General features: G+C 35.3%; 1 protein-coding gene across 3 annotated transcripts in view; it reads left to right on the top strand.

The window, feature by feature from the left end:
- Dcaf10 (DDB1 and CUL4 associated factor 10) overlaps positions 1 to 27,539 on the top strand; it is a 59,090-nt gene that overhangs the window by 22,635 nt on the left and 8,916 nt on the right. For all 3 annotated transcript variants that reach the window (XM_074051414.1, XM_074051413.1, XM_074051415.1), the window contains 3 exons: positions 8,622 to 8,819; positions 17,986 to 18,188; positions 27,143 to 27,253. In XM_074051414.1, the coding sequence (XP_073907515.1) occupies positions 8,622 to 8,819; positions 17,986 to 18,188; positions 27,143 to 27,253 (512 nt within the window). The remainder of the gene's footprint in view (positions 1 to 8,621; positions 8,820 to 17,985; positions 18,189 to 27,142; positions 27,254 to 27,539) is intronic.

The raw sequence follows: 27,539 nt of genomic DNA, 5'->3' as shown, positions 1-27,539 counted from the left end.
AGAAAACTGAAAGACATTACTAATATCAGACGGGTATCTGGCAGGTATTATCTTTTAATAAAGATAAAATGCAGTAATAGTACTTATAAATAAAAGGAAAAATAGCCCAAGAAGATAGAATAATTAAGAACTTTTTATGTACCTTAAACATAACCTTGAAACATACAAAGCAAAAGCAATAATTATAAGAGATTTTAAGTTATGTCTTTGAACTAGTAAATCCAGATGATTAAATATTAGATTGTAGAAGAGTTTTAAATATCCTGGATTGTCTTTCTACTAATAACAAATGCTGGATAAAATGCTATATATGTATGTGTATTTTAATGTATAGTGAGTGGATAAGAAAGAAAGGAATCCTTGGGCCAAAAATGAAAGGGAAGCAGGAATGCAAAGAAGAAAATAGGTATTCACTGGCTTTTACTTTAGAAGTATCTGCTAAATGCTGGTGATCCTGAACTTCTGTTTGGACACAGAAGGCATACAGAAGGTAGGAGAGTTAACTCTAGGGCTAGCTGAAGGTAGGGATTTTAGTAGACTACATACAGTCAGGAACCAAAGAACTCACTTTGAACATAAAGGTATGAAATAAACTCTTCTTCATCTAGACTGGCAGTGGTAGAGGAGTGTCAGAACGTCTCTGATTATCTAACTACAAGCCAGTGCTCATACATGTGTGAGGTCCAAATTTACGCTACTGTATGGTTTAAAACCTCCAGCAAACAATTTTAAATTGGATCCAGGTTGGAAGAGCTACCAGGTACCTGTAAAAAACAAATGCAAATCCTCTTTGAAGAAAAGAACTCAGGATCATAAAAAAAGTCAGTTTTCCTCAAATTACTCTTCAGTATACTTAATTCAGTATACATTTATTTTGGATAAAATGACAAAAGGGTTTTTCATAAAACTTAATTTTAAAATTTATATGTGCCAGGAACAGCTGAGACAGTTTTGGAGAAAACTAAAATAGTGGGAATAATCTCCCATCCAGTATCAAATATAGTCTTAGTAGAGGAATAGATTGACAGTGGGATGAAATTGAGCTCTTAGAAACAGACCTATGGGTGTTTATGAACATTTTAAATAAGACAGCAGAAGCATCACAAATTGGTGGGAGGAAAAGAGGGAATTGGTTATATAGATGAAAAAATAAAATTAGATCTCTGCCTGACACCATAGCCAAAAATAACTTCTGCTTAATGACCTACTTATGAAAACAATCCTTCAGAGCTTTACCTTTTTTTTTTTTGATGGAACTGAGGTTTGAACTCAGGGCTTTGTGCTTGCTATGCAGATGCTGTATCACTTGAGCCTCACCTCCAGTCCCTTTAAAGTGTTAGAAGGAAGTATAGATTATATTTGTTGTAGAAAAGACTTTTAAGACACTAAAAGCATTACAGACTGAAAAGTTCAGTTACTTAAAATTTAAATCTTCACTGTAGTAGTAGTTATATAGGCTGATAGGAAAAGAAATTTTCAATAGCAAAACCAAAAGGATTAGTATCCAGAATATATAAGGTTGTAACCCTGTAATAAAATATGTAGTGAATCACATAAGAGAAATTACAGTAAGTAATAAATAGAGAAAGATTTTCAAGCTTACTAGTTATGGAAATACAAGTAAAAATAACAAGTATCAACTATTGACAGAGCTATGGAGAAATAGGAACTCAAATATTAATGGAGTATAAATTGGTAAAACTATTTTGAAAAGCAGTTTAGCAATATCTGGTAAAATTGAAGATGATTATGTATTTTAAGAAATTAATGCACATGTTAACCAAGAGATGTATGCAAAAGGAAGCATTCAGTGTAGCATTATTAGTAATAGAGAGGAGCTGGAAATAACTTGAATGCCATGAAAAGGAGATTAGGTAGATAAATCCTGGTCTGTTCTACAATGGAATACTATACATCAGTTAAATGAACTAAAAACATCAGTATCTTGATACACATCTTAGAAATGTAAGGTCAAGGCAGAAAGGCAAATTGTAGAATGAGCTGTACAGTGTGGTACCATTTATATAAACTTTGAAAACTTTACAAATATAAGCTTGATGAAGGCATGTATTTGTTCCTTGCTCTATCTCAGCACTTAGAACTGTGCTTTGTGCATTGTGGGTGCTCATTAAATATTTATAGAATAAATTGAGGACGCACAGTATAATTAATTATTGATGTATATATATACACATGAATACATAGTATTAAAAGCTTGCATAGGGATTGACAACAAATTTTGGATAGTGGTTTCCTCTGGAGAGGGAGGGAGGGGAATGGGATTGGGGAGGGATACACAATGTATTTCAACTGTGTAATGTCAAAAAAAATCTGAAAGATAACAAAGTGTTAAAATTTGATAAAGCTGGGTGGTGGGTATCACAGGTGTTTATTATATTCTTTGTAATATTCTGTTTCTAATATTTTACAATTTAAATTTTTTTATCTCAAAAAGAATAAGACTGATATCAAATTGCCCCTACTCAGAATGCCCTTTGATTAATCTGCTATTAGCGTTTGTTCTTTATCAGTGTCACCTTATATTCGCTGCTGTCAGTGTGCCTGCCACAGCACCTCACACCTACATATTTGAATCTACTTTATCTGTTGGTTAGAAAAATTGACTTTGAAGCTCATTTAGAAGTACATATAACTTAGGAGTTTAGAGTAAAGATCTGAAGGGTCCTCTGGTGCATGAGTTTAAGTATGCATTACTTATTAATAATACTAACTTCCATTTTTTGAGTGTACTATGTGCCAAAATTTCTGTGAAGCACTTCTCATATGTTATATCATTCAATCTTTAAATTTTTACTTTCTGTTTTTGAGACAGGGTCTCGCTATGTAGCCCAGGCTGGCCTTGAACTTGTGATCCTCCTGTCTCGGCTTGTTCAGTCTTTCTAGTATCACTATGTGAGACAGATATTGTACCTATTTTAAGGAATAAAGAAACTGCAACTCAGATAAAGAGACTTGCCCAGGATCTTATATATAGTAAGTGGTAGAAATGGAATTTCTACTCAGTACCATTAGACTGCTTCACTGTTCTGTCCGTATGGACTTACATTTTCTGGTTTGGTTCTAAATAGTCAAGTTACTCATACTTGGTAATGTCTTCTAATTCACTTCTTAGTTATATGGCTTGCTTATCTTCTAAAATAAAAACATTGCTAGTTATAGAGAATATTTTCTGTTGCTTCATGTTTTAGGAAAAGAATAAAGTGTAATTTATGAACACCTGTTATGTTTCATTTGCTGCTGTTAGTGTGCCTGCCCAGCACTCCACATCTACAAATTTGAGTCTACTTCTGCTCTATTGATTAGAAAAATTGATTTTGAAGCTTTAAAAGTAGATTCTAAGAGTTTAGAGTAAGGATCTAAAGGGACTCATTCATGAGGACTGTATAGAGTCCTATAGCAATGCAGGTCCCCCCAACTAAAGGTTACAGGGAGAAGCGCCAAGGTCCTCATAAGAATGTTTACTCACTGATATGACAAATAACCCAGGGTCTATTTCTCCTTCTCACTATTTTTGTTGGTCTCTGGCTGATTGTTATATTTCAAACAATATAATACAAATACAGTGTTTATCAATGGGAACATGAAACGGATCTTGCAAAGGATGTAGCATTTCACAAAACCCTGAAAGTGATGTTAGAGAAGCAGTCAAGTTACATAAAAAAATCATTGGCAAATGAGGGTCTGATTGAGTTAGACAAGTTATCGATTAGAAAAAGGAAGTGATAGAAATAATGACACAATAGACACTTAATAGAATTATGTGACTATCTCACAGGACTAAGGAAAGTCTCTTAGAGAAATTAATAAAGTATACAAAAATGACATTTGTTCATTGATACTTCAAACTCAAATATGAAGTAAGGATGTTATATTCTATTGTAATTTCATTGGAAAGATTATACAAAAAAACAGCATTTAAGTCATTCTTGTGCTAAGAATTTGCATATAGTTAAATAAATGAGGAAGGGTTCTTCTCATGATTTTTAGTTTAATTCTTTAAGATATGCAATGATACTGTTTTTTTTTTTTAACTTGGACAATGAAATGGGGGTACTTATTTTAATTTAAGAGTAATCACTTTCAATTGCTTTTATCTTTTACCAGTTATTCTTTGATAATGTAAAACTCAGTTTATCCAGATTTCTTATAGCCATATGTTGGAGTTTTGTGGGGATATTTGAGAAGTTCTATGATTTAGACACACCGTGTGGAAGGAGTATCACCTGTTTATCAGGGAATGTGGGTTTATAAACATTTTACAATAATTAACTTAGATCATACTGAGTTTTAGTTTAAGAGGCCTGGACCACATCTCCACAGACCCTTCTGGTACTTCACATTACACTAACTTGGGGATGAAAATTGTCCTATGTGCTTTAACTGATCTCCTCATCTATACTCGTAATATTCTATGATTTATTTTTTTTACCAGTAATTCTGCAGGTAATACTTTGGGGCAAAAATGAGGTGGCTTAGGTGGTAGAGGGCTGGCCTAGCAAGCCCTGAGGCCCTGAGTTCAACCTCCAGTACCACCAAAAAAAAGAGCCAACTTAAAAAATATTGGATTTTTCATTAAGATAAACTCAATTCAAAATTATTGCCTTTTATTTGAAGATTATATTTTTCTACATTTTTGGTGCTGAAAACAATGCGTTAGTTTATGCAAGTTATTTTTAATTAATTCTATTAATAAAAATTAAAAAGCTAATCCCCATACTACTTTATTTTTTATGAAAATCCAAGAGTTTGAGAACCTAGTTACCTCAGAGATCTTAAAACTTCCATGGGATCATCTTACTCTTCTTTAAAACTCTTCAGATGGACCTCTGTGATCCCCATTCTGACCCACTTAATATAACCCCATTAAGATTTTAATCCACATTTGCATTAAGTATTTTCTGTAGATTGAAAAAAATCTTTTGTGTTTTTTTCCCTAATTTTCTCATATATGAAGATACTCAATTTAAAAGTTTGAATTTTTAGTAGCTTTTTGTATTTTTAAAATGTTTTTGAGCTGGGTATGGTGGCATGTGCCTATAATCCCTGGGAGGCTGAGGCAGAAGGATTGCTAGTTGAAGCCAGCCTGGGCTACATAGTAAGACCCTTTTTGGTTTGTTTTGCAGTCCTGGGAATTGATCTCAGAGCCTCATGAATGCGAGGCAAGCACAAGCACTCTACCACTGAGTTATACCCCCAGCCTTAAAATATTTTTGGATGTATTTTTCTCAGTCATGTAATTCCTGTCATGCATGGAAGTTATTGAACTAGTTTCATTTAAAAGTATCATCAGTAAAGGTAAATCTGTTTGAGAAAAATGAACTTGATGATATAAGAATTAAAATTTTTATATAATAAACAAGCATAAAGATACATTAAAAGATCCAAATATATATCTAAATAACAAAATGAAACCTATGAAAAGCTATTAAAGGGGTGGTTAAGAAGGGAGTAATAGAGCAGTTAAATATGATCAGAGTATATTATGTGATTGTGTGGAAAGTATCACAGTAAAACCCCTTTGTACAGGGCTGGGTATGGTGGTACACACCTATAATTACAGCTATACAGGGGGTAGAGATAGGAGGATTGCAGTTTGAAGCCATCCTGGCCAAAAAAAAGTGTTAGTGAGACCCTATCTCAAAAACACCTGGGCATCTTTGCCTACATCTGTAATCCTGTCTAAACAGTTGAGGTAGGAATATAGTGGTCTTCTCAGGCAAAACCAAATCCCTACCTGAAAAATAAAAAGCCAAAAGGGCTGGAAGCATGTCTGAAGTGATAGAGCTCTTGCCTAGCAAGCATGAGGGCCTGTGTCCAAACCCCAGTACTGCAAAAAGAAAACAAATGAAACATACTGTATTTGAAAAACTGAGACAAAATTTGCCCAGCTATAATTTTCTAATACGAGAAAAGTTCAACTTCATTGAAAACTAAAGTTTCCGTTTAAAACAAGATGATAACTTTTTGCCCCAGCACTTAGCAGAATTAAAAAAAAAATCTGTGTGGCAAGTTTGAGGAAACCGACACTCCTAGCTGCTTGTGGAAAAATCTATTGGTGTGCACTTTTAGAGGACAGTTTGGCTCTATGTATCAAAAGCCTTATATTTTTAAAAAGTCATTTTTACTTAGCAATTCATTTCTCTGGGAATGTACTTAGAGAAACTGAGATATGATTAATATTAGCTATAAGGATGTTCATCTTAGTTCTTTTTTGGGGGGCGGTACTGTTTCATTTTTTGAGACAGTCACACTATGTAGCACAGGCTGGTCTTGAACTCGTGATCTTCCTACTTCAACCTCCCAGGTGCTGGAATTAAGGTATGTACTACCACATCCAGCTAATTAGTGTTTTTTTTTTTAGTATTAAAATATTATAAGTAATCCAGATACCCAACAGTTGCTTGCATATCAGTTTATAAAAGAAAGAAAAGATTATGATCCATTCATACAGTGAACAGCATTCATCCATTAAAAGTGAGTTTGTTGGGCTGAGGATGTAGCTCAGTTTTAGAATTCGTACTTAGCATTCAATACCTAGCACTGCAACAGACAAACAAGTGATTTGAGGCCCTGAGTTCAATCCCCAGAATTTCCTCCCACCTTCCCCCCCAAAAAGGGATATCAATAAGTACCAAAAAAGGGATATCAATAAGTACCTAAAAAGAAACAAAAATGAAAAAATATTTTGTCAGATTTTTAATGACATGGCAAAATATTCAGATTGTATTAGGTTTAAAGAGAAATTAATGGTGGCTAATCAATAGCAGTGGTTATTTTGGTGATGAATTTTTTCCATTTTTAAATAAATTGTTAACTTTTTATTGTGCTGGGTGGGGATGAATTGTTTTTTTCTTTTTAAAAAATATTTTAATGGAAATGTATTTTATAGTTCAAAAGAGTTCTTGGCAATCACTGTGGAATAGGCCAGTGTTGTTCCCACTTGTCTCTGCTTTCCCCACACAGCACTCCCGCACATGTTCTGCCTTTGCTTACCTCTTGGCCACTTAGGGAGTTGCTCATCTTTTACAGTCAGTTTAAATGGCACCACCATGAAGTATTTCCTAACCACCCTCTTTCCTTTGTATATCCCACCCAATTATGTATGTATTATGTATTTATAATGTCTTCTCCACTAGGTGGTGAACTCCCCTGATTCATTCATTTTTTAATACATACTTGTTGGATGCATATGTGGCTGGCACTGTTTGTGTTCAGTACTGCAGCTAAAACCATGAGCAAGGCAGTTTCTCCCTGACTTTAAGGAATTTGTAGCTATGTGAAGTTATTCCTTATACTGTAGTAGTAAGTATTATGATAGAAGTATAGCTTGCTTTGGGAGCTTACAGAATTTCTGTCTACCCCAAGCTAGAAGATAGAGCAGGAAGGCTTCCTGGAGGGAATGAAAACTAAATATTAAAAAGAAAGCAAGAGTTAGCCAGATCAAGGTGCAAGAGGAAGGTGGACCTGGAATCTTAAAGCCTGATAAGTTTCAGGAAGGTCATGATGGTACTAGTGGATATCGAGGTTGATTTCTGACAAGAATTATGTATAATTATTTCTTAGAATAAACTTCAGAATTCATTTCTTCTGCAAAAGATTAAATTACATGTAACAGCATAACTTAAAGACACCATCCTAATGTGAAATTAGACAGAAATTCAAGTGTAAATGGTAGGTTTGTTATCTTTTTAAGCATTTGTATAAAATAATATTCTCACAAATAATTGAGAAATTAATCCAAAATGATAAAAAAATGATATAAAATGAATTACAGAGTATTTTAATTAAATCTGTCTTATAATCTTGATTGACTAATAAAAGTGAGATTATTTGGGGAATGCTTTTGAATTAGCAGATTAAAATTTATGGGAGCTGGACATGGTGATGCATGTCTGTTATTCCAACACTGGGGAGGCAGAGGCAGGAGGATCATGAGTTTGAGGTCAGCCTGGGCTACATAGGGAGTTCCAGACAGCCTGGGCTACACATAGTGAGACCCTGTCTCAAAAAGAAATAAATTTGTGGCAAATTTATATAGGAATTTTATATGTAAATGTATTCTAAATAGAAAGATGTTATTTGATAATAATCAGATATATTTGTTAGCAAATATTTCTCATTATTTATAGTCGTTTAACGCTAATACACTGTTCCCCTTAGCAATCAAATCTTCAAAATCTCTATTAAAGTTTCATTTCCTTGAGGATCCCGTAGATCCTCAAGTTCTTTTCCTTCTCTCTATCCTTGTCCTCCAAATACCTACTCCTATTTCCAGTTCCAAATAAAAATCAACAATTTAAAGGAAATGGATGAAATTGCAATGTGACTTTTACTAAATCATAGTAGACTGACTCTGTGGTTATGTAAATTATACTTACTATTAATTGCATATTAGAATCACCAGGCTGGGCTGGGGATGTGGGTCAAATGGTACAGCACCAACCTAGAAAGTTTGAGGCCCTAAATTCAAACCTCAGTACTGCCCCCATATAAAGAAAAGAAAAAGAAAGAATCACTGGGTTGATACAATGAGTTTGTAGTCCTTTGTTTTTCTTTAAAAAGAGATTAAATGAACCAGTTTTTCTTTTCTGCTTTTGTAGATTTCTTGATAACCGGCTGTTTGCAACCTGCTCTGATGACACTACAATAGCACTGTGGGATCTGAGAAAATTGAACACCAAAGTATGCACTTTACATGGTCACACTAGCTGGGTGAAGAACATCGAATATGATACTAATACAAGACTATTAGTAACATCAGGATTTGATGGAAATGTCATTATTTGGGACACTAACAGGTTTGTGAGTAGAAGACCATGATAGGATTATAATAATAATGTTAAAACTTTTTTTTTTAACAATGATGAACAAATTTCGTGTTCTGTTCAAGCCTCAAGAAGAAAACCTGACTTTAAGAAAAAATTGAAAAGTGATTATATCTTTGGTTATATATATATATATATTTTTTTCTTAGTCATATATTGTAACTAAATGTTGTGGAGCTCAGTATATATTTCAGTGGTGCATGTTTGCCTAGCATGTGTGAGGCCTGCGTTTGATCTCTAGCACTCCAAAAATAAATGGATAAATGAATGAGAGGGGAGGGAAAGAAGGAAGGATAATGACATATAAGGAGAAAGCATGGGAAGAAGGAAGGAAGGAAAGAAGGGAGGGGGGAAGGAAGTAAGAAAATGTTGGAGATGAAACTGGTTTACAAAGTGAATTTTCCTTAAAAGTTTAGGGAAAATATTTTTGCTATTTCCTTTGTGAAATAAGAATGTTTTTCATTTTTTGCCTTCAGTTCTAAACGTATTTGTAATTTCTGCACTTTGGTTTAATGCATTAAAAGAGTAGTTTTCATTTGGAGTGCTACTGATCCCGAAGTGAATGTTTGGAAATAACATATGGGGAGTTTTGATCATTACCATGGAGAAGAGAGGAGGGTATCAATTGTCATTTATTTTGCAAGGACCATATTTTCTAAACATCCTGTAGTACACAGGATAATTTGCACAGTTGAACCAATTGTCCTACCTAAAATGTCAATTATGCCTCAGTTGAGTAGCATTTCAGTAAAATATTTCCTTATAGAGAAATTGATTATTTGAAGAATTGAAGTTTGAGAAATAATGAAAATATGCCTGTGGTTAACTGTTGTACAATGTTAATATAGTAATACATCAGGATTTCTGAAGTACTCTTCAGAAGTCATATTAAAAAGGGGATATTCTTAATTAAAAATTTCTGGCCACACATAATTGAGTGAGGGATAGAGGTGTTGATTATATGTACATAGACATACCTATTAAAATTTAGAGGTAAATGTGGTTTTTTTATTTAGGAAGAAAATTTGAATAGTAAAATAGTGATAACTTCTAAATTAGTAGAAGGGTAAAAAGCTAATAAAACATGATCAATCCAATAGAGGCAGAGTGGGTTTTTTTTAAAAAAGCAAACAGATAAATAAACACAAAAATATAATAGGCGTATAACCTAAACGTCAAACAGATGTTATGAACCAAACTAACCAGTTAAAAGATAGTGACTTAAAAAGTAAAATTAAACTATATGTTCTTTATAAGGGACGTCTAAAATACACAAAATAAGAAAAGTTGAGAATGAAAGAATAAGAAAAAAGCCAGGTAAGTACCCATCAGAAAAAAACAGTTGCAACCACATAATAGCAGACAAGTTTAAGGCAAAAAGCATTATTACTGTTAAAAAGGTACTGTATAGTCACAGGCTTATTTCACTAGAAAATAAATTAATTCTTCCCTTGTATGTACCTAAAAACAAAGCCAAAACTGTAAGAACCAAAACTAGACAGAATCACAAGAAAAAGTGAGAAATTCCCATCTCAGTGGAAAATATCAACATCAATAACAAAATATTCACTAATAGATAAGATAGAGAATGAATAAAGCTGTAGAAGATATATAAATATTAATAAGCTTGATATATTAGATGTACTTAGAACTCTGCTCTCAGCAAATAGTAAATATATTTTCTGAAGCCAACCTGGAACAGGGACAAAAATTGAGCATGTGTTATACAAAAGCTAGGTCTCAACTGATACCAAAGAAATTTTATGACATGATTTTATCACCATTTTCCTTGAACTCAGCACAGTTTAATTAGAAATTCCCATGTGTAGCCAGGTGTGTGTGGTTTATGCCTGTAATTCCAGCACTTGGAAGAGTGAAGCAGGAGGATTGCAAGCTTGAAGGCAGCTGGCCTATATAGTGAGACCCCGTCTCGGGGTGGGGAGGGAGGAAAGATAGAAATTTCCATATTTGGAGACTTAGGAACTGACTTCCTAAGCAATTCTTGGATAAAAGGAGTCATAGTGAAATCAGAAGAAAACTGAAAATTGATGAATTTACTGAAAAAATTGGAAAAACTAGAAAGTGTAAACCCAATGAGAGTAGATATATGGAAATGAAAGTACAAGATTAATAAAATTGAAAATACAATGGAGGATTTTAAAAAGTCTTTTCTTTGAAAAAGCTAAGTGAATAGGCAGCTTTGTGGCAAGACTTATCGAGAAACAAAGACACAAATAATATTAGCAGTGAAAAAGGAGATATTACAAAAAATAGAAAGATGATAAGACCAGCTTTATGCCAATATAATTGAAGATGTTGATGAAATAGTTGAGTCAAAAAGTATACCTGAGCAAAACTAACCAAAGAAGAAACAGAACTCATATGACTTACATTTAGCACTGGGTTGGCAGAGGCCATTGTTAAAGCAGTGAAGTTCACAGGGGCTAGAGATACTGCTCAGTGGCAGAGCACTTGCCTACAATGCACAAGGCCCTGGGTTTCATCTCATAGCACCAAAAAAAAGACTGAAAGTCCCTACCCTAAGTCATCCCCTGGTACCCTCTGACTTCCCAGGGCAATCTTTCCACTATCCAGTAACCACAGTTCCCCTTACACAGTACATTCCCAAGACCCTGTTCTAGTAGTGCCACCCATGTCTGTTCTGACTGGCCAGTATTCATGAAATACAAATATTCTGAATATAACTTCTGCTGTGGCCATTAAGGAAATGAAAAAAATCATTTAAAACCTATCTACTAGTAAAAGAGCACCCTGTCACTTTTGTCAGTGACTTATACCAAATATTACAAATAGCATTCTAATTTTATTAAACTAATCATATTCCAGGAAAGGGAATTCTTACCTTAGGTATAAAACTAGTATGACCTGACTAAACTTAAGAAAGGTAATATTAGCAGGAAAAAAAAAAGTAAGTCCATTCATAATGTGATGTAGATGTAAATATTGTAAGCAAAAAGAAATTAAGTCCTATAACCAAGATGGATATATTCTAGAAGTGAATGTATGTTTAGTAAATATTCCATTAATCTAATAACATTAATAAATACAATAGGTAAATCCGTATGATTGTTTCAATTGAGGAATAAAATTCAGCAGTCATATTAAGAACAAAAGAGAGTACGTCATTATCAGCCTTACAGAAATTAAAAGATTCGTGGCACCCACCCGTACTTCCAGCACTCAGGAGATTGTGGCCGGAGGATTGTGAGTTTGAGACCAACCTTGGCTCACAAACAAACAAAAAAAGACACATAGAAAGTAAAGGATTGTAAGGGAATAGAACAATTTTATGGCAACAAATTACACAATTTAGGTAAACCAATACTGAAACTGCCTCAAGAATAGAGAATCTATAGATATACAGATTTACGGCAAGTAAGAAGTTGAATTGATATTTTAAAATCTTCCCACAATAAAAAGCAAAGGCCTAAATGGCTTCAATAATGAATTCTACCAAACATTTACATGTAAATAATAAGTCCTTCACAAACTCTTCCAGAAAATAGGGGAGAGAACACTTTCCAACTTAATTCTTTGAATCTAGTGGTACCCTAACACCAAAACCAGACAAACGTCGTAAGAACAGAAAACTGCTGACCAATAATTCCTCAAAAAATTTATGAAAAATCTCCAATAAAATAATCAAATTTAGTAACACACATAAGCGAGTCTGTATCACAATCAAGTGGAATTTACTCTTAAGAACTCAGGGTTAACATAGCAGTCCAATATCAATTAATGAAATATTGTCATCTTAATGGTCAAACCCAATATGATCATCTTAATAAAAACAGAAAAGCATTTGACAAAATCCAACACCCATTTATGATAAAACTAGGAATAAAAGGGAATTAACCTAATAAAGGACAAAACCTACAGCTAAAATCCTATTTAATGTTGAAAGACTAAATGCCCTATAAGATTGTTACCACTTATATCCAACATTGTACTGGAGGTAAGGCATTACTATGTAATTAAGCAAGAAAAAAAAAAGCATCTATCTAGATTGGAAAGGAAGAAGTAAATCAGTCTTCATTCAAAGAAGATTTGGTCCTCTATGTAGGAAATCTTAGGGGATCCACATAAAAACCCTAGAGCTATTAAGTTCAGCAAGTTCATAAGGTATATAACATAAATATACAAAACTCAACTGTATTTCTACTTATAGGCAGTGAACAATCCAAAAAAAAAAAAAATAAAACAATTCTGTTCACCATACTATCAAAAAGAGTAAGATACTTAGGGAAAAAAATTTTTAAGTGAAATATTTGGGCTGGAGATATAGCTCAGTAGTAGAGCACTTTACCTAGCATTCAATCCCCAGCACCACTAAAAAACACAAGATTTGTACAGTGAAAAGTAAAATGTTGCTGAAGGAAATATAAGAAGCTGTAAATGAACGGAGAGACATTACATGTTATGGACTGGAAGACTAAGTATTGTTAAGTATTGATAAGTGGAGAAATTTGAACTCCTTACCCCTGGAACTTGTGTTACTGGAGCTCTCATTTCTTTTTCTTTTTTTTTTTTTTTGCAATACTGGGGTTTGAACTCAGGGCCTGCAGCTTGAGACTTGACACCAGTCCTTTTTGTGATTTTTTTTTTTTTTGAGATAAGGTCTCGGGCACTATTTGCGTGGGCTGGCTTTGAACCGCGATCCTCCTGATCTCTGCCTCCTGAGTAGCTAGGATTACAGGCGTGAGCCACCGGCACCCGGCACAGTCTTTTTTTTTGGTGGGGGGGCCGGGGGGGATTGCAGTTTGAGCTCAGGGCTTTGTGCTTCCATAACACACAAGCATAGCTTTACTGCTTGAACCACACCTCCAGTTCTGGAGCTCTCATTTCTAAAATGGTTACAGCCACAAAAACAAGGATGATTATACACGAACTCATACGTAGAACATGTTTGTAATAGTGGAACTACTCTTTGGAACTCAGGGAAAGAGGAAAAGAGAATGATAGAGCATGAGTAATACCATAAAACATAACATCTGTGAAGGTAGAGGATATAGGATATGTATTGAAAACTGGGGGGAGTGGGAGGTAAAAGGGTAAGGGCAAGTAATGGAAGGGGTTGAACTGACCAAAGTAAAGTATATCCACAGTGGGGTACATTGAGAAACCTCTTTGAACATCAACTTAAATATTAATAATGAAAGACAGAACTGTAAAATAGGTATAGTGTGGGGGGGGTTACTAGTGGGAGGGTGAATGAAGGAGACTAAGATGAGGGTATAGATTGATGGACTTCATATATTATATGAAATAGAACAAAGAAACTTCTTGTAATTGCTTTAAGTGTGTAGGGAGGGAAGGGTTGAGGATGAGACTGTGGGTGTGATATAACAATGTATAACATAAGTCTACTCAGAATTGTCACTATGAATTCCCCTGTATAATGAATATATCCTAATAAAAAATTTATAATAAAAAATACGTGGTTATAGCCATTTTATAAAAGTTTATGACATTTTTACAAAATATTAAATACAAAGCTATCTTATGACCCAGCAATTCTACTCATAGGTATATCTACCCAAGAGAAAGGAACACATATGTCCACACAAAGATTTGTATGTTAATGTTTACATAACATTATTCATACAATAATTCATAACATACATTATTCATAACAGCCAAAAAAGAAAAAAAGGAACAAATCCAAATAGTGGACACTAATCTGACAAAATTTCACATATCTATGCAACAGAATACTCTTTAGCAATGAAAATGAACAAAGTATTGATGTATGATACAACATGAATAAATCTCACAAAAATGATGCTGAGTGAAAAAAGCCAAATTGCAGGAAACCACTTATTGTATGATTCTATTTGTATGAAATGTCTAGAATAGGCAAATGATTGCTAATGATCAGGAGGAGTCTTTGAACATAATAAAAAAAAAGTTCTACAACTGGATTATATTGATCGTTGCACAACTCTATAAATTTCCATAAATCATTTAATTATACACTTAAAATGAGTGAATCTTATGGCATGGAAATTATTCCTCAATAAAGCTGTTAAAAAGAGTATTAATTAAACAGAAACAGAAGGAGATTCATCAAAAGTATACACTGAAAACCTTCAGCGTATTTTTTAATAGTGAACATTTGGAAGTTTTCTGTATAAAATCAGGAAGGAGAATATGCCCACTATTACTGCTACTATTCTTAGTGTCATGGGTGGAATGATGCAATAAAAGAAAGAAAAATATTTGTTTATAAAATGATTCAAAAGAAAAAAAAAGGAAACATGTCATTCATAGCTGACGTGATTCCGTTAAAGGTTGGCAAACTTTCTGTAAAGGACCAAGTAGTAAATATTTTAGGTTTTGGTACTTTATGATCTCTGAGCAGTCTATATGAACAATACATCAATAGATATGGCTGTGTTCATACAAACTTTATAAAAACAAACCAGCCAGCCAGATTTGGCTTATGGGCTATGGTTTCCCAACCCCTGGTCTATATAGAAAACCCTTCAAATAAATAATCAAAATTGGTAAAATTGTTAGATGTAAATTTTGAAAAACAGTATGGTAGTTCCTCAAAAAATTAAAAATAAGCACCGATGGCTCACACCTGTAATTCTAGTACCCAGGAGGCAGAGATCAGGAGGATCATGGTTCAAATCCAACCTGGTCAAATAGTCCGTGAGACCCTACCTCAAAAGTACCCATCACATAAAAGGTCTAATGGATTGGCTCAAGATGTAGACCCTGAGTTCAAGCCCCAGTACTGCAAAAAGTAAATCAATAATTAAATAAAAAATAGAACTTCCGTATAACCTAGCAATCCCTTCTAGTAGGTATACATCTAAAAGAAAATAAATCAGTATACCAGAGATCACTCCTCTGTTCATTGCAGTATTGTTCATAGTAGCCAAGATATGGAATTAACTTTAAGTGTAAACTAACAGATGAAGGGGTTTTTTAAATGTGGTACATACACAATGTAATATCATTTAGTCTTTTAATAGAAGAAATAATTGTCATTTGTAGCAACATGGATGAAATTGGAGGGTGTTACTAAAATAAAAATAAAGATTGTTAGATCTAGAACAATGAATATAAAACCCAGTTGTGTTTCTTTTGATGATTGTTATTATATCACAACAAACAATTTAAAAAAAAATTTTAAGACCAGGATCTTACTTTGTAGTCCAGGCTTTCCTTGAACTCACTATCCTCCTGCCTGAGCTGAGATTATAAGTGTGCACCACTACTCTTTTAAAATATATGATTTCTTCTGTTTTTAAATTAGCATACATTAATTGTACAGGGAGTGTGATTGTGATAATTCTATAGATGTGTGCAGTGCACTTTGAATAAGTTCACCCTGCTATTATATTCACTTAACCCCCCCCTCTCTTCTTCCTAAATATGTAATTTTTATGATAAAATTTAGAGGTAGGGGTATGACTCAAGTGGCACAGTTCTTGCCTAGCATGCACACGGCTCTTGGGTTCAATTCCAAGTACTTAAAAAAAAATTGTACATCAGAAAATAGTAACCTTTATGGTCACTTTAATACCTAAATTTAAGTCATTGGAAGACTTAAAGTTTATAGATGAGAAGACTCAAAAAGTACAAGAAGCAAATTTTAAAATAAAGGGTGTAAATTAATAAAGATGGGGAAACAGGAGAGGAAACATAATAGTGGAAAGATGAGTGGCAGCTGACTTAGCAATTGTCCTAAGGAATTTGACATAAGAAGTCCAAGAAAGTTTAATTCTTAGCTGGCAAATGGGAAAAGTTTAAAACTTAAATGTTTAAGATAATTTTCACAATCCTCAAAAATCATAGGAATTGGCAACATTGAGCCCTACCCTGTAGGAAAAGGAGTAGGTAAAGTAGGAATTCAGGTGAGAGATATTTAAGGACTTATTTCTCCTGTCTTAACCTACACCAATGAGCAGTCGACTTCCCATTTTAGCAGAAGTATCTAATTTGATTCTCTAGAGAGGATAATACAGAGAATCTCTACTAAAGGATACCAGAACAGTTGAAGGTTTGAGTAAGTACCTTACCAAAATCAAGGTGATTAAGTGACCATATGCACACTGAATACTGAGTTCAGAGATTCTCAGCTTCTTTTAGTTGATGGCCTAAAGGTAGTGACATTTGGAGCTCCTGGAAAAAGGCTGAACCCTAGATAGGTAGTAAAGCTCAGCCCTACCCTGTACTCAGGTCCAGTCAGCTTTAGTTCTTTACTTTTAACCCTGAGCAGACAGCCAATGATAATCAGACATTTAAGAAAACACTTCTAAAATAGAGGCACAAATTGGAAGATTTTTGATATAAACCGAGACAACATAGGGAGAAGAAAAATTTTTTTTTGCAGTACTGGGGTTTGAACTTAGGCAGGGCTTCAGGCTTGCTAGGTAGGTGCTCTGTCACTTGAGTCATTCTACCAGCAAGAGGAAACTTTTTAAAAAGCCCACCAATATTCTCTGAGAGATAAGAAAAGACATTAAGCTGGGAGCCAATCCTAGCTACTTGAGATGGGAAGGATCACTGTTTGAGGCCAGCATGGGCAAATAATTCTAAAGACAAAGAGAAGATCAACTGGGGGTAAAAAAGATAAATTATCCAGAGGAAAAGACTGGCAGCAGATTTATAAATAGTAACAGCGAAAACCAGAACTTGGTGAAATATTTTCTTCAATATTGAGAGAGAAATAGCTGTGAACCTTAACTTACATACTCAGTTAAATCTTTGTTCAAAAAGAATGGTAATAGATTTCAGAACAATAAAAAGTGAGAGTTTACCTCAACAAAGTTTTACTTTCTGAGGTAAATACTTCAGAAAAAGGGTGTTCTAAAAAGGTCAGAGATGAAAAAAGGAATAGTCAAAAAATTGTGACGATGCTGGCAGCATGGATCAAGTGGTAGGACTTGCCTGGCAAGCACAGGCCCTAGTTCAAACTCCAGGAGTATTCCTTACCCCTCCCCCCCAAAAAAAACATGAAGTATGTGTATAAATCTAAATGTGCATTGAATTGAGTATAGATTCTGCTTCAAAGGGCAAAATAATTTGACTATCACTGAGTCATTGTATTTATGGTAACTCTTGGGTTTTGTTGGTTTTGTTTGTTTGTTGATTTCTTCTGTAGGTGTACAGAAGATGGGTGTCCACATAAGAAATTCTTTCATACACGTTTTCTCATGCGAATGAGATTAACACCAGACTGTTCTAAAATGTTGATCTCAACTTCTTCTGGTTATCTCTTGATTTTGCATGATCTTGACCTAACCAAGTCTTTAGAAGTAGGCAGCTATCCCATTTTGAGAGCAAGAAGAACTACATCAAGTTCAGGTAAGATTTTCTTTTCTGACTAAAAACATTTTCAAAAGAATTTGAGACATAGGAGTACAATGTGCTTCTATTCTAAGAATGATAACAGGGAAAAAGGGTAGAAAATTAAAAGGCATTCTTTAGAAAGCTCACTAATAGTTGTATCTTCACTCTAAGGAAGTATAATAATCGGTATATATTTCTGACATAGTATTAATTTGTGCTCTGTATCCCAAGTGTCTAAGAAGAATAATTGCTCTTAAAATATTTTCTTTTAGTTTCTGCTAGCCAGAGAATCTTTCATCAGTACTTCTGAATTATTATCTCAAAAATTGGTGATCGCCCACGGTAGTATCAATCTTCTTAAGTCCTTCTGGAGCCTGGTAGAGCTTTTAAGTCTAGTCATTATAGAGTTTTAGTTTTAAGTCTGTATTATATCCTAAACTTTTAGATGTCCAGGCAGGTATCTGGTGCCATCTTAAAAACACCCTCTTGCCAGATCTCTGTCCCTTCTTCTAATGCTGATTCTATTGGGCTTAAGTTAAGTTGGAACTCAGAAAAACTTAAGCACTATATTTTATCAACATCGTGTGATAAAAAGATTGTATTTCACATTTGGAAATGAGAGGACTGGTCTGGAAACAAACTCATCATTAGTAATTTTGTGTTTGTGAATAAGAACCCAGAAAAAATTACTTAATTTTTGGAAATAGAAATGTTCATAAAACTTAGATGGTTGAAATCTTTCTCTTGTGTGCTCAGCCACTCCTAAAGACTCCTTTGGGAAAGCGTAGGCATAATTGTACTGCCCTTGCCCATTTCAACTGTTAAAAGTAGAAATTTAAGTTCTGTCAACTTACTGGCAAGCAAAACGTTCATAAATATACCAGTATAATCCTTTTATTCAGAAATAGAACTACCTTAAAAAAAAAACTTAAACATTGAAAATCAACTTTAGCTTACTGAGAAATAATGATTTAGAAAGTTTAGTTGGCTTTTTTTTTTTTCCACTCAAAAGCCAAGAAGTTTTTCAGTCTTCTAAGGGTAATTCTGATACTAAATAATATCACAGGAAATAAGAATTCTGAATCATTGTGTGCAGTCACTGAGAATTATGATGAAGCTGAGGTTGCTATTTGAAGTAATATGTCAGCCTCGAATATCTGGTATTGATTTTATTTTATTATTATTTTTTAGCTTTTTTTTTTTTCATTTTTCTTTTATTATTCATATGTACATACAAGGATTGGTTCATTTCTCCTCACTGCCCCCACCCCCTCCCTTACCACCCACTCCGCCCCTTCCCTCTCCCCCCCCAATACCCAGCAGAAACTATTTTGCCCTTATTTCTAATTTTGTTGAAGAGAGAGTATAAGCAATAATAGGAAGGAACAAGGGTTTTTGCTGGTTGAGATAAGGATAGCTATACAGGGCATTGACTCACATTGATTTCCTGTGCGTGGGTGTTACCTTCTAGGTTAATTCTTTTTGATCTAACCTTTTCTCTAGTTCCTGGTCCCCTTTTCCTATTGGCCTCAGTTGCTTTAAGGTATCTGCTTTAGTTTCTCTGCATTAAGGGCAACAAATGCTAGCTAGTTTTTTAGGTGTCTTACCTATCCTCACCCCTCCCTTGTGTGCTCTTGCTTTTATCACGTGCTCAAAGTCCAATCCCCTTGTTGTTTGCCCTTGATCTAATGTCCACATATGAGGGAGAACATACGATTTTTGCTCTTTGGGGCCAGGCTAACCTCACTCAGAATGATGTTCTCCAATTCCATCCATTTACCAGCAAATGATAACATTTTGTTCTTCTTCATGGCTGCATAAAATTCCATTGTGTATAGATACCACATTTTCTTAATCCATTTGTCAGTGCTGGGGCATCTTGGCTGTTTCCATAACTTGGCTATTGTGAATAATGCCGCAATAAACATGAGTGTGCAGGTGCCTCTGGAGTAACCTGGGTCACAGTCTTTTGGGTATATCCCCAAGAGTGGTATTGCTGGATCAAATGGTAGATCAATGTTTAGCTTTTTAAGTAGCCTCCAAATTTTTTTTTCAGAGTGGTTGTACTAGTTTACATTCCCACCAACAGTGTAAGAGGGTTCCTTTTTCCCCATATCCTCGCCAACACCTGTTGGTGGTGGTGTTGCTAATGATGGCTATTCTAACAGGGGTGAGGTGGAATCTTAGTGTGGTTTTAATTTGCATTTCCTTTATTGCTAGAGATGGTGAGCATTTTTTCATGTGTTTTTTGGCCGTTTGAATTTCTTCTTTTGAGAAAGTTCTGTTTAGTTCACTTGCCCATTTCTTTATTGGTTCATTAGTTTTGGGAGAATTTAGTTTTATAAGTTCCCGATATATTCTGGTTATCAGTCCTTTGTCTGATGTATAGCTGGCAAATATTTTCTCCCACTCTGTGGGTGTTCTCTTCAGTTTAGAGACCACTTCTTTTGATGAACAGAAGCTTTTTAGTTTTATGAGGTCCCATTTATCTATGCTATCCCTTAGTTGCTGTGCTGCTGGGGTTTCATTGAGAAAGTTCTTACCTATACCTATTAACTCCAGAGTATTTCCTACTCTTTCCTGCATCAACTTTAGAGTTTGTGGTCTGATACTAAGATCCTTGATCCATTTTGAGTTAATAGGGTGATATACATGGATCTAGTTTCAGTTTTTTGCAGACTGCTAACCAGTTTTCCCAGCAGTTTTTGTTGAAGAGGCTGCTATTTCTCCATCGTATATTTTTGGCTCCTTTGTCAAAGATAAGTTGCTTATAGTTGTGTGGCTTCATATCTGGATCTTCTATTCTGTTCCACTGGTCTTCATGTCTGTTTTTGTGCCAGTACCATGCTGTTTTTATTGTTATTGCTTTGTAATATAGTTTGAAGTCAGGTATTGTGATACCTCCTGCATTGTTCTTTTGACTGAGTATTGCCTTGGCTATTCTTGGCCTCTTGTGTTTCCATATAAATTTAACAGTAGATTTTTCAATCTCTTTAATGAATGTTATTGGAATTTTGATGGGAATTGCATTAAACATGTAGATTAGTTTGGGGAGTATCGACATTTTTACTATGTTGATTCTACCAATCCATGAGCATGGGAGATCTCTCCACTTTCTATAGTCTTCCTCAATCTCTTTCTTCAGAAGTGTATAGTTTTCCTTGTAGAGGTCTTTCACATCTTTTGTTAGGTTTACACCTAGGTATTTGATTTTTTTTGAGGCTATTGTAAATGGAATTGTTTTCATATATTCTTTTTCAGTTTGTTCATTGTTAGTGTATAGAAATGCTAATGATTTTTCTATGTTGATTTTATATCCTGCTACCTTGCTATAGGTATTGATGATGTCTAGAAGCTTCTGAGTAGAGTTTTTTGGGTCTTTAAGGTATAGGATCATGTCGTCTGCAAATAGGAATATTTTGACAGTTTCTTTACCTATTTGTATTCCTTTTATTCCTTCTTCTTGCCTAATTGCTCTGGCTAGGAATTCCAGTACTATGTTGAATAGGTTTGGAGATAGTGGGCATCCTTGTCTGGTTCCTGATTTTAGAGGGAATGGTTTTAATTTTTCTCCGTTAAGTATAATGCTGGCTGTAGGTTTGTCATATATAGCTTTTATAATGTTGAGGAACTTTCCTTCTATTCCTAGTTTTCTTAGAGCTTTTATCATGAAATGATGTTGGATCTTATCAAAGGCTTTTTCTGCATCTATTGAGATGATCAAGTGGTTTTTGTCTTTGCTTCTGTTAATGTGGTTTATTATGTTTATTGATTTTCGTATGTTGAACCACCCCTGCATCCCTGGGATGAAGCCTACTTGGTCGTGGTGAATAATCTTTTTGACGTGTTGCTGAATTCGGTTTGCCATTATTTTATTGAGGATTTTTGCATCAATGTTCATTAAGGAGATTGGCCTATAGTTCTCCTTTTTGGAGGTGTCTTTGCCTGGTTTTGGGATAAGTGTAATACTGGCTTCATAAAATGTGTTTGGCAGTTTTCCTTCCCTTTCTATTTCATGGAGCAGTTTAAGGAGGGTTGGTATCAGTTCTTCTTTAAAGGTCTGATAGAATTCAGCAGAGAATCCATCAGGTCCTGGACTTTTCTTTTTGGGGAGACTCTTGATTGCTGCTTCAATTTCATTTTGTGTTATAGGTCTATTCAGGTGATTAATTTCCTCTTGGTTCAGTTTTGGATGATCATATGTATCTAGAAATCTGTCCATTTCTTTTAGATTTTCAAATTTATTTGAATATAGGTTCTCAAAGTAGTCTCTGATGATTTCCTGGACTTCCATGGTGTTTGTTGTTATCTCCCCTTTTGCATTCCTGATTCTACTAATTTGGGTGTTTTCTCTCCTCATTTTAGTCAGGTTTGCCAGGGGTCTATGGATCTTGTTTATTTTTTCAAAGAACCAACTTTTTGTTTCATTAATTCTTTGTATGGTTTTTTTGGTTTCTATTTCGTTGATTTCAGCTCTTATTTTTATTATTTCTCTCCTTCTATTTGTTTTGGGATTTGCTTGTTCTTGTTTTTCTAGGAGTTTGAGATGTATCATTAGGTCATTGATTTGGGATCTTTCAATCTTTTTAATATATGCACTCATGGCTATAAACTTTCCTCTCAAGACTGCCTTAGCTGTGTCCCATAGGTTCTGGTAGGTTGTGTTTTCATTTTCATTGACTTCTAGGAACTTTTTAATTTCCTCTTTTATTTCATCGATGATCCATTCTTCATTAAGTAATGAGTTATTTAGTTTCCAGCTGTTTGCATGGTTTTTGTCTTTACTTTTGTTGTTGAGTTCTACTTTTACTGCATTGTGGTCAGATAGTATGCATGGTATTATTTCTATTTTCTTATATTTGCTGAGGCTTGCTTTGTGCCCTAGGATATGATCTATTTTGGAGAAGGTTCCATGGGCTGCTGAGAAGAATGTATATTGTGTAGAGGTTGGATGAAATGTTCTGTAGACATCTACTAGGTCCACTTGATCTATTGCATATTTTAGATCTTGGATTTCTTTATTGAGTTTTTGTTTGGATGACCTATCTATTGATGATAATGGAGTGTTAAAGTCTCCCACAACCACTGTGTTGCTTTTAGGTCTTTCAGGGTATGTTTGATGAAATTGGGTGCGTTGACATTGGGTGTGTACATATTGATGATTATTATTTCCTTTTGGTCTATTTCCCCTTTTATTAGTATGGAATGTCCTTCTTTATCTCGTTTGATCAATGTAGGTTTGAAGTCTACTTTGTCAGAGATAAGTATTGCTACTCCTGCTTGTTTTCGGGGGCCATTGGCTTGGTAAATCTTCTTCCAGCCTTTCATCCTAAGCATATGCTTATTTCTGTCGGTGAGATGAGTCTCCTGTAAGCAACAAATTGTTGGATCTTCTTTTTTAATCCATTTTGTCAAACGGTGTCTTTTGATGGGTGAATTAAGTCCATTAACATTAAGTGTTAGTACTGATAGGTATGTGGTGATTCCTGCCATTTAGTTGTCTTAGTTGTTTGAAGGTTTGATTGTGTGTACCTAACTTGATGTTACTCTCTACTGTCTTGCTTTTTCTTATCCTGTGGTTTGGTGCTGCCTGCCTTTTCATGGTTAAGTTGGGTGTCACTTTCTGTGTGTAGGATCCCTTGCAGAATCTTTTGTAATGGTGGCTTTGTGGTCACATATTGTTTTAGTTTCTGCTTATCATGGAAGACTTTTATTGCTCCATCTATTTTGAATGATAGTTTTGCTGGGTAGAGTATCCTGGGGTTGAAGTTACTTTCATTCAGTGGCCAGAAGATCTCACCCCATGCTCTTCTTGCTTTTAATGTTTCTGTTGAGAAGTCTGCTGTGATTTTGATGGGTTTACCTTTGTATGTTACTTGTTTTTTCTCTCTTACAGCCTTCAATATTCTTTCCTTAGTTTCTGAACTTGTTGTTTTAATGATGATATGTCGTGGAGTAGTTCTATTTTGATCTGGTCTGTTTGGTGTCCTGGAGGCCTCTTGCATCTGTATGGGAATATCTTTCTCTAGATTTGGGAAATTTTCCGTTATTATTTTGTTGAATATATTATGCATTCCTTTCACTTGCACCTCTTCTCCTTCTTTGATGCCCATGATTCTTAAGTTTGGTCTTTTGATGGAGTCAGTGAGTTCTTGCATTTTCTTTTCACAGGTCTTGAGTTGTTTAATTAATAGTTCTTCTGTTTTTCCTTTAATTACCATTTCATCTTCAAGTTCTGAGATTCTGTCTTCTGTTTGTTCTATTCTGCTGGATTGGCCTTCCGTTTTGTTTTGCAGTTCTGTTTCGTTCTTTTTTCTGAGGTTTTCCATATCCTGGCAGTTTTCTTCTTTATTGTTGTCTATTTTTGTCCTGAGTTCATTTATCCATTTATTCATTGTGTTCTCTCTTTCACTTTGGTGTTTATACAGTGCTTCTATGGTTTCCTTTATTTCTTCTTTTGCTTTTTCAAATTCTCTATTTTTATTGTCTTGGAATTTCTTGAGTGTCTCCTGTACATTTTGGTTGACCCTATCCAGTATCATCTCTATAAAATTCTCATTGAGTACTTGTAGTATGTCTTCTTTTAAATTATTCTTGTGGGCTTCATTGGGTCTTTTGGCATAGTTTATCTTCATTTTGTTGGAGTCTGGATCTGAGTACCTGTTTTCTTCATTCCCCTCTGGTTCCTGTACTAATTTTTTGCTGTGGGGAAACTGGTTTCCCTGTTTTTTCTGTCTTCCCGTCATTGTCCTTGGTGTTGTTACTGTCCCTGTACTGTGTGTAATTAAGTATTTTCTAGCTTGTAATAATAACAATGGTAATATTTAGAATGGAAGGGTGAGCTGAGATGGAAAGCAAGAAGTTAAAGAAAAGGGGAAAACAAATATACAGACAAGAGGGAGAAAGCAGAACAAGGTATCAGACAAGAGTTTCAAAGGTATAAACAGGGAGTGTTAGTGTACTAATCGACAATAAGCTGAACAGACATTAGAGAGACAGAGAGAGGATTGAAAATCAAAGATAAAAAAATAAAAAATAAGTAAATGAAAGTGATATCTACATATAAAAATGAATTAAAATAAAATGGAAAATAGAAAATTAAAAAAAAAAAACCCAAAAATTCCAAGTTTATATGCAATGCAGTTTCAGTCTTAATAATTTGGGTGTCCGTCTCAATCTCCAGTCCTGGAGTTGGTGCCTCAGATGTTGTTCTGTAGTTGTCTCATCAAAGGGTATGCATAAAGTAGAACAAAACTACACACTCACACACACACACACACACACACACACAAAAGAAAGCCCCACCAAGTGTCCCCAGTTCAAATGCAATACAGTTTCAATAAGTTTTTCGGCTTGCAGGTGTAATTCGGTTGTTCTCTCATCAAAGGTAGGGAGAAAAAGAAAAAAAAGCGTCTGGAGACAGTTCTGAGAGTGGTATCTGCAACTGTGGCTTGCCTGCCTGCTGCTCTCAGCCTGTAGCTGGCAGAGTTATTTATGCAGATCTCTGGGGTGAGCTTAGCACTCACCTGGTCCCACAGGCTTTGTTTGCTCAGAGTTCTCCTGTGCGGGAGCCTCTGCTACAGGCTTTCCCCTTTCCAAGCACTGGCAAAGGTGACACTGCCCCGCGTTGTCAGGCCTGCTGTTTATTTACAGTTCATGTGGGAGGTGGGTCTTCCCCCCTCTCCTCTGAAGTCTTCCTTCCACTGCCACTTTCAGCAGCTTTCCTGCTCCTGCTTACTGGGCGGTGTTGCTGCTCCTGCCAGCCGCCATGTTTGTTTACAGTTCACGTGGGAAGTGGGTCTTCCCTCCTCTCACAAGCTTCCCTGCTCCTGGTTGCTGGGCGTGCGCCCCGCTCCCGCCAGAGGCTCTTGGCCCGCCTGGCTTGTTTATTTACAGTCCCAGGAAGGATTCCCTTCCCCCAATCTTCAGTGCTCAGGGCGCCCCACCCTCTTTCCAGCGTGTCTTAACTGTTCTTATTGCTTATTACTCAGTTTCTCTTTTTTTCCCGGGTGGAGGTCAGTCTGTCCAGGGGGCTATGCTCCTCAGGCCCACGCTTGTCTGTGGGGCTACCGCGGTACCAAGAAGTTCACCTGGTCCGCGTCTTCCCACGCTGTATGGGCGCTGGCCACTGGCAGCCCCAGGAGCCCTCCTCGTTTCTCCGTTTAACATGAAGTGGAGATTCTCTGCACTGGCTGGAGATGTGGAGGGGTCAAAGTTATGCCTTTTCTCAGTGATTATGCCTGCAAAGTGTGTCTCCAGCGTCTCTCCAAGATTTCACTATAGGAGGGTTGCTTTCTGCTTCCTACCTCTAGCCACCATCTTGGAATCTCTCTTGATTTTATTTTTTCCCACAGATTTTAATGTAGAGTTGGACTGGAGGAGGGGCTCAACTAGTAGATCATCTCCTAGCAAGTATGAGGCCCTCAGTTCAAACCATAGTACCACAAAAAAAGAAAAGAAAGAAAAAAAAAAGAATTTTAATGTAAAGCTTTGTATCGCATTTCAGAGATAGTATATATAATTTTAAGAATGATAGTAGAATTTTTTTGTGTGGTTTAAAGAAGTGTTCATTTTATTCATGTTCCAACTAATGGCCTGTTTTTTAGACCCTGTCCTAACCTTAAGCACCTGGCTAAATAGCTCAGTTTTCATTTTAATTGAATTTTCTTGTTCCATTTTGGTACAGAAATGATAAGGAAACAAAGATATACATGTTATTTGGTTTTTCATTTTCATTGCATATGAGCAGGTTTTTGGCATAAAAGATTTTAGAAAGGGACTAGGGCTTAAACAGAACAAAGATCTGTCCTGTTCTGCTTCATCTTCTTGTTAGAGCCCAGTTTATGTGAGCTTTTTTGGGGCCATGTTTCAAAGCATTTTAAAAGTATGGTTCAATTAGATAATTAAAAAGTTAAAAGATACCTCATAGTTATGCCACGCTTATTGTCAAACTTTTTTTTTTTTCCAAGATTTGACCACTTTGTCAAGTTCATCTGGTCCTAGAGTTTCTGGTTCACCTTGTCATCACAGTGATTCTAATTCATCTGAAAAACACATGTCACGAGCCTCTCAAAGAGAAGGTAAGTTAAAAGTTGGATTTTATAATCTTGTAACAATAGATTCCATCAAATAGCTTTCACTAGTTCAGTTTCAGTCCATAAAAATAAAAGTCAATAGAAATGAGGCTGTATCTTACCCCTCAGTCTTCATGTTCAAAAAACTAACCACTGGATGTGAGGGTGATCTGGCTGTGACATCTGTTATCCCATTGACCACCAGGGTTGATTCAGCTGATCTGGTTGGCTAGGTGGGTGTCCCCTTCCTCCTCACAACTCTATAGGTATCTCTCCTAAAGCTGTGCGCTCG

This window comes from Castor canadensis, chromosome 13 (assembly GCF_047511655.1).
Source record: "Castor canadensis chromosome 13, mCasCan1.hap1v2, whole genome shotgun sequence".
Taxonomy (NCBI): Eukaryota; Metazoa; Chordata; class Mammalia; order Rodentia; family Castoridae; genus Castor; species Castor canadensis.
This window is presented reverse-complemented; position numbering and strand designations above follow the sequence as displayed.